We start from the raw sequence: 8,098 nt of genomic DNA on the forward strand, positions 1-8,098 counted from the left end.
ATGTGTGGAGTAAAAAAGATGAACTCTGAATTAGTGCAGCCAGTTCAGCAATAGAAAACAGACCCTATAATCTCGTCATATCAGTTCTAGAATCTTTCTTTGCGGTGACCGTTTATATTAACATCGCTTCTCTTGCATGCCATTTACTTCTTCATTACATAACATCACAACGCAACCGGTTTTAACATATTGTATGTAAGCGGGGGATATGTTCCTTTACTATGCGCGGGCCACTACAATATCCGATGCAACCGTCGGCGCGAGTTAGAGCACGAATTGCAGTTGCCCACGGTGTGTTCGCCGAACGTATACTCCGCAATGCTCGAACGCGCGTATTTCTGTCGAGTACGATTAACTGTTTAGTTACGTAAATAAAACATATAGATCATCTTAAAAGTATATATATTTTTTTACGCTGAGTATATTTTTAAACGTGACTTAAAATAGTTTATAGTCTATATTGGAAAACGAGCAAACTAATTGTAGAAGCGTACGTAAATTGAACGTTATTAAATTACTTTCTTGAAAAATAAAAAGAAAATTGGATTCTGTGCAACGAGTATCGTGATTGATCAATCCTGGAGAAGAAAACGGTTTCAAGCACGATCTTTGACGAGGTTTCTTGATTATCTTCAGGTATTAAAAAAAATCGTTCTTGTAATTCTTGTGACTAGAATTAGAATCATGAAGGTATATTAAAGTTATTTTATGTATTGTATTTACGTTTTTTTAAATTTCCATTCATGAAATTTCTATTCATGTTAAAACCGTTCAATCAAAAGTCATCGTTACACGTACATATACCCAATTGTGCGAATAATGCACATATATATGAATTCAATACTCTACCTACTGTTAGAACATATGAAACGCACATTAATTTATGCTGGCGACACCCGCTATATAGAGATCGATACGTCGATACGCGATACTGTCGCGATTATACCTGCGCACGCACATCTTTTGTTCCGCTCTGTACTTTGCTCGTTACACGCGTTATCTCCGAATAAAGCTGTGAAACGTATAACACGTATCTCGGTAATTACTCCGATCTCTCTACCTAATCCCAATATCTACAATATTTTTGAAATGTGAGATACAATTTTGAGAGTGTTCAAAACAATTTTAATTTTAATCCGAATGCCGAGAACGCGCAACAGTAATTACTGTAACGCCATTCGAGCGAGATTACATACCAGCTATTCGCGAGTGACGGTTCTTACGTTTGCGGTGAAAGTTTCATTATACGCGGGAAATGTATGGACCGCATTTCAGCTCCACTTGACTTTTATACGCTCTGGTTTTTGTGAACTTTTCATCGTATTATTATCTCGCGTGTTTACGTTCAGAAGTGCTTTTAATTTTGATAGATCGTCCCTTCCCCCTAAAAAAACATTTAACGAGATTATTATACAGTTGTTATCTTATCCTGATACCGATTTTTTATAGGATGAAGTTTGGGCACACGATCGATGATTCGCGGAAGGAATACCCGGAAATCACGGACGAGCTTTTGGAAGATCTGCAAAAATGGGCGAAAGAACGAGGCCTCCCCAGAATTCCCGATGAGCAATTGGCATTATTTGCGCATAGTTGTTACTTTGATGTGGAGGCCACAAAACGATGCATGAACGTTTATTATAGGATGCGAGCCACGGTTCCGGAATTTTTTAGCGACAGGAATCCCAGTCTGGACTATCTACAACGTTCTTTGAAAGCCTTGTAAGCACTTATCAACACCTCTTAAATAATCTTCGTTCAACTAAACGTTAAGTAACGTGAAAGGAAAGCTTTGTTTCGCAAGTAAAAGAGAATTTTAACTCGCGTCGCGCATGTATGGTCCTCAGGTCACGAATATAAGAAATCGCGGCAGTAAATCGAAAAAAAAACCGACAAAAAAACCTTTATAATATACATTTATGCGGATTGAGCTCATCGATTCGACACAAACATCTTAACAAAAACATGTTATTCAATATGCTTTCACTCCGATAATTTCAACAAGGATGCAGAACGATTTCTGCCTCGATCGATCCTTCTTTTTCTCTTTAAATTCTTTCACGCCCTTTATTTCACACCGTGCGTACAAATTGCGCGTCCGCCAATAGTACCTTACGCTTAATACGGCCGCATTAAGTATCTTTATCGCTGTAATTTTTCCGCGTCACGCTACTACGGCGCAAAATCCACTTGGTATCGAGAAAGAGCCTTCCACTTTTGCTTCCTTGCCTTTTCGATTCCGAAAATTCGGTTCTTACAAAAACAGAGGAATTTTGTCTCATCTGTCTACGACTGTACAAACTCCATTTCTATCATTTTCTTTTTATGCAATGTATTAAAAGTATGAAAAAAAAAGATCAACTTAACTGTGCTGTAGGGAGTTTGTGATGCTTCCCAAGCCTGATCAAAATGGTAACCGGATAATTTTTCATCGCCTGGCGGATTCGCGGCCGTCCCAGTACGTATTCAACGACGGCATCAAGCTGCTGATGATGTCCGTCGACGCGAGCCTCTACACGAACGGTTGTTCGGCGGGATACATATTTCTTTTCGACATGGCCGGCATGCGACTTGGTCACTTGACCAGACTGTCGATAAACAGCATCCGCAGGTTCTTCGAGTACCTTCAAGAAGGCATGCCGGTGAGGCTCAAAGCCATGCACGTGCTGAACGCGGTCTGGTTCATGGACAAGGTGCTTGCGCTCATCAGGCCGTGCATGAAACGAGAGCTTTACGAAATGGTAATTTGATTTCCCAACGGTACGAGTGTGATTCAACATGATGAAATTTGACAAATCATCCTGCATTATGAACGTATTCTCTACGAGGGGCATTCGCTAGATTCTAATTTTTGCGGCTGCCGACTTTTTTAATTTAACTTTGTGAATTAGCTTTGATCAAACTCGAACCGATCGGGATTGTACGAGTTGAAAACTAGATTCATATATGCGTTTACATACGTGCCATGAATTCACATTTCTGCGCACTGACATTAAGAGGATATGTTGACATTTCTGGCCTCGTGCATCCGGCAGGCGGTCACGCCGGCGGTTGACTTTAACTTTCGTCACTCCGTAGCTTCATCTTTACACGGGTGACGTCTCCGACGTGTATCCACATGTACCGCCCGAGTGTCTGCCGAAGGACTTTGGTGGGGAATTGGACTGTGTTGCAGATCTTCATAGTAAGTACATATTGCGCAATGGCAAATAGTACCGATATATCTGCAACGACATGTTTTACTGCATAAAAGAATTCGGTTTATTATTAGAACTAACTTTGTCGGTCGCAAACTGTTAATATTGATCGTTTTAATTTGCAGAAGCGCACCGCATGAAGTTGGATCAATTGCAGAAATATTTCCGGGAGGAGGAAGCGCTGTTTCGTAATTATTCGCCTGACAATATGACGAGTCCCAAAATTATGTCGGACACTATCGAGGATCTAAAGGATTGTCACAACGGATTGTCACAACGGCGATGACGGCTGATGCCCGATCTTACGTTAAAAAAATAACGTTAGTTAGTTGGTGCATAATGTAACAAATAGCGTAAGACACTTGTCGTATGATGTACAGTTAAATAAAGATACAATCGCGTGGCGTCATTACCGCTTTCTAATTCTCATGCGTGACTTCTCGCAGATAATCGCGTCCTTGACTCCAAAGAGATGCTATCTGCTCCTTATCCTCCGTATTCCTTTCTTTTTCATCAACTGAAATTAAATGTGCGCATCAAGAAGAATGAAGGATTTTTCAAGTTCTTTTATAAGAAATTTAAAATAAATGTGTCAAAGAAACCTAAATAAAGATCTTTTATGAATAGAATTGCAAAAGATTATCAGGGCAAACCATTTTGTTCCGAAACCGAATACTACTTTTCAATAAAAAAAATTAATTTTGTCTTAAATTTTAAGTTAAAATGTGTGGAGTAACGATAAGCTTTGTAAGAAGAGAAAAATAAAGAAATACGTAAGATTTCCTGTTCTCAAATACAGCGCTTCGAGACAAATTCCCTTTCTTTGATCAAATAATGCACAATTGGATATCATAAATTAATGAAAATAACTGTAAAATTTATAATAGACGTAATAACGTCGTCTAAACGGCTTCAAATATCGATAAAAGTACCTCCGAAACCAATCTGAAAATATGACTCTTAAAAAATCTCGTCAAAGTTGTTAGAAAAATACATTTCGTCAAACGTTCAGTTATTAAATCGAATTGAAGTGAGTTGCGACTTAAGTATTTAAAAGTAGTTAAATTTCGATATTGGAACATCATTTGGCAAGTAAATTGACGAGTCTACATCTCTCTATAAGGTTCTTAAGTCATTTCTCACACAACAAAATTTTCTTTGCGAATGTATAACGGATATATTAATCTATTAATTAGCAAAGTTAATTAAACTTATACATATATACATGTATCAAAACCACGTCGGTAACTATAGCAGGTTTGATTTATTTACGGTTGGCAAAGTTGGCAGGAACATTACCGAATATAAATAACTTATCGGATCGGCATCAGTCTTTCGTAAATTAGAAAATCTTTCAATAAAATTCGAATTTTCAAAAATCGACAAAGTATTAGGAGAATATAATTAGATAAGAGGTGGCACTAAAACAAATCTCATGATTGATGATTCTACGAATTCCTTAGAATTTTATTGCTTGAAGATTTGAATTACAAAGGCCCAAACTGGTAGATTAATAAAGTATCAGAGGAATATAACGCGATGAGAGGTACGTACAAATCAAAATTCCGAGTTTTACAAGCTCTACGTGTTGCAAATTTCTTTTTTTTTTTCTCGTTATTTTAGCATGATTGCCGTGTCGAGACGTAAAGTACTGACGCCATCTAGAGAGACCGTTCCTTTCCAAAAAGGAAGAATCAGAAGGCTCGACGGAGAAATTCTCGACATCTACAGGATCGCACCATATGTCGATGCGGTTTATGTTTTCGCATCATGTCATCATGTTTACATTCATTCATACATAACCTTTCGGATCTCCCGGAGCACGTTGGAGATGAAAAAACACTTTGTTGATATCCACATAGCTTCGGAGATACTCGGCCTGTTATCATCCGGCGATGTCGTATACACAAGTCGCACGAGTCGATGTCGCTCGTTCTTCTCAGTTTCATCTCGCGTGATCGCACCTGAAAGTTTTTCGATTATAAACATATTCGGTTGATGCGCGCATTAAAGCAGCAGTGAAATTATAAAAAGCATTTAGCGAGATTCAATCGGTGCTTAATCGTCGTTATGTAACATTGGCCATCGAACGCAATCGACGTCCACCAAAAATAAAATCTTGTCGCGCGGTTTTAGAAATAATCGTGCAAAATGTTAATCAAGCGATTGCTGGGTGAGATTGGTAAAAAATGGTTTAACGTTCGTAAAACCACCAGGCGGAGTGTGGAATCCGCCAGAGACACGGTTTTCCGCGGTGGTGTTGTTGTCATTAGCACCATCTTCATAGTATGGCTATCCATATTTCTTTACACGGTTTTTTACTATTCCTACATGCCCAGCATGTCGTACGTACGTCCCGTGCATTTACAATTCAAGTAAGTTCCACTTATGGTTCCGCATTTTGTGTGTTATTTCTAAAGTATGACAACGACAATACTTATTGTTAGATAGTTTTCGAGGATGTCAAAGTCTAAGGAGTGTGAACAAAGTTCACTACTGAATTTTCACGATAATAATATTAATGAAATAATAATAGCTGAGTGTCTAGTGACATCCAATGTTTGTCTATGGAAGATAAAGATAACAATTTAGTCGAATTATGTTAAATAATAATTGGATTTAATGGTATTTAAATTTTGTTATTAATATTTATTTAGATCGTGCGACGAGCAGAAGGGAATTTGTAGCTTTCCGCAGGCTCATGTGCAGTTGACCAAGAAACAACAGCTTCTGATGGTAGGGCAGCCATACAAAGTAAATTTACATCTGGAAATGCCAGAATCGCCAGCGAACAAAGAGCTCGGTAAAGCTGATTGTGTGATTGCTGATTTTAAGTATGTTCAATTGTGTTCTATAGCTAGTTAATTTTGTCTCAAGGTATGTTTATGGTTTGCGCGCAATTGCGGAGCCGCGATGGATACCTCGTGGACCATACGTGTAAATCAGCTATGTTACATTACCGCAGCACACTGTTACACACGCTTACAACCCTCACGTTTTCACCTATGATGATATTCGGAAACGGTGAAGAGAAGCAGGACGTTGGTCTAGAATTGTTTGGTAACTTTGAAGAGGATCAGGTAAGGATTTTAGTAAAATTTTTTATACAATTATTTTATACAATTAGTTTATAAGAAATATTTTGTAAGAAATATCTAATACTGGGATGTAATTTTAAATATTCCAGAGTCATCCAGTAACCATTATCTTTATCGAGATTCAATCACGACATATAGAATTCTATTCTGCTAATCTTATGATAAATGCTAACTTATCGGGATTACGTTACTGGATGTTTTATTGGCCAATTCTATCAGCCTGTGTTGGTATTGGTACAAACTTGTTTTTCATAATGCTTGTGTGTACGCTGTCATACATACACTTTGGAACTGAAGAGGAAAATACGGATGAGAATTTCAGTTATGAAAAGGGCGAGGTAGAAGAAGATAATGATCTTAAGAGCGATTGTAAGTTATTTTGTAATATGTTGAGTTTATTTTAACATATGACGTGATGCATCAGAATTATTTAAAAAAAATTATCCTTTAAAGTGTCAGACACATCATCTCAAGAAGATACATTGTCCGTAACAGACCTCAAAAGTGAGGAGAAGAGTATAGAAGGAGAAAAACTTGTTAGGGGAGAACCGAGCTATATCCAGGAAATTTCCACACTAATAGCTGAGTCATCGAGTGGAGCGTTGGTTAAATAATTTATTACGCTTAGAAATGTGATTAAGTCTATGTAATATAAGAATGCATTTTACAAATAGTTAACCATAAGTAATTTATAATTAACGAGAAATACTAATAAGGCAAGGAAAGAATTGAAATTGAAATATATATATTTTTTCTTATTTTCTACACGCATTGTATTTATAGTACCTTTAAACCCATACGATACTACTCGATATAATTTTAGAAATGCTTTCTGAGCATCCATGAATATGTCGATCCTGCATCAAAATATGTTACAGCTGCATATGCGTCCCGATGGAATTCAAGGACGGCAAGTTTTTGTACCGTCCTTTGCTCTAGCGCTTCGGCAGAGTACTTCAAGAAATTGTACTTGATACGCTACTTCAATTTCAATGATTTTTTGTGCAAACATTTTGTGCTTTTGCATTCGGCTCTAAGAATCATCGAGATTTATTAAATCGAGCTTCTGAGTTTATTTATTTCAAGAAATTTCTCTTAATTATATTGCTCATTCGGATAACGTACTTTGGTTTAGCTTATTTCGATTAGGGACATACGATCGGAAGAACCTTGTTTCCCATGCTATGGAGCGTCAAAAAAGTTTTATGGACCCCTGAATCTGGCAACCCACAATACAACCGAGTCGTGCCGGCAAGATTCATTTATCTTTCTGGAAGGAAGATTTCATTAGAGAACAATAAGACACTGATGACATCAAGTCGTGGCATTTCATTGAAAAATTATAATTCAAGTTTCAAAACAATTCAAAATTTTGTTTTCGTAGAAATCTACGATAAATGAATCTAATATTAGCATCCAAATGCTGTCATCGTATTTTAATAATAAACTTCGTAAAGGCTGTGTCATTATATTTTAATAATAAACTTTGTATACCTATATGCTGTCATTGAATTTTAATAAACTTTGCAAAGGGAAGATATCGTTATATAATAAGTACATGAAAAAGGATCTATATATCTGCATTTTCATAGTATTCTGTAATATTCTAAAAACTCTGAATTTAATTGATTTTTCTACGTATGCATATATTAAATGGCATTAAGCATTATAAATATCTTTCCGTTCCTAAAACAAATACATTTCCTCGTTTCTTTAATTCTCTATTTCTTCATTTCTTCAATTCTTTATTTCTTCATCTCTAGATACATTTTGAGAAGTAATCGTCTGATGGTTGGAAGATAT

At 36.8% G+C, this 8,098-nt stretch overlaps 2 protein-coding genes across 3 annotated transcripts; both read left to right on the forward strand.

Moving 5' to 3' along the window:
- Positions 1–246: 246 nt before the first annotated feature.
- LOC139768292 (alpha-tocopherol transfer protein-like) lies at positions 247–3,606 on the forward strand. 2 transcript variants are annotated; one of them, XM_071698337.1, is made up of 5 exons: positions 247–636; positions 1,450–1,722; positions 2,378–2,741; positions 3,079–3,184; positions 3,323–3,606. In XM_071698337.1, exons 2-5 carry the CDS (start codon positions 1,451–1,453, stop codon positions 3,481–3,483), a joined length of 903 nt encoding a protein of 300 aa, XP_071554438.1. In that variant the 5' UTR covers positions 247–636; position 1,450; the 3' UTR covers positions 3,484–3,606. The 2 variants fall into 2 exon arrangements, with proteins under 2 accessions (XP_071554438.1, XP_071554439.1); XM_071698338.1 differs by lacking the exon at positions 247–636 and adding an exon at positions 913–1,038.
- Positions 3,607–4,962: 1,356 nt separating this feature from the next.
- On the forward strand, positions 4,963–7,060 carry Seipin (lipid droplet biogenesis associated protein seipin). The gene is made up of 5 exons (XM_071698336.1): positions 4,963–5,572; positions 5,855–6,000; positions 6,075–6,277; positions 6,385–6,664; positions 6,749–7,060. Exons 1-5 carry the CDS (start codon positions 5,349–5,351, stop codon positions 6,907–6,909), a joined length of 1,014 nt encoding a protein of 337 aa, XP_071554437.1. The 5' UTR covers positions 4,963–5,348; the 3' UTR covers positions 6,910–7,060.
- The last annotated feature ends 1,038 nt before the right edge of the window (positions 7,061–8,098 follow it).

This window comes from Temnothorax nylanderi, unplaced genomic scaffold, assembly GCF_030848795.1.
Source record: "Temnothorax nylanderi isolate EJ_2023f unplaced genomic scaffold, tnyl_v1.0 TNYL_tig0015_pilon, whole genome shotgun sequence".
Taxonomy (NCBI): Eukaryota; Metazoa; Arthropoda; class Insecta; order Hymenoptera; family Formicidae; genus Temnothorax; species Temnothorax nylanderi.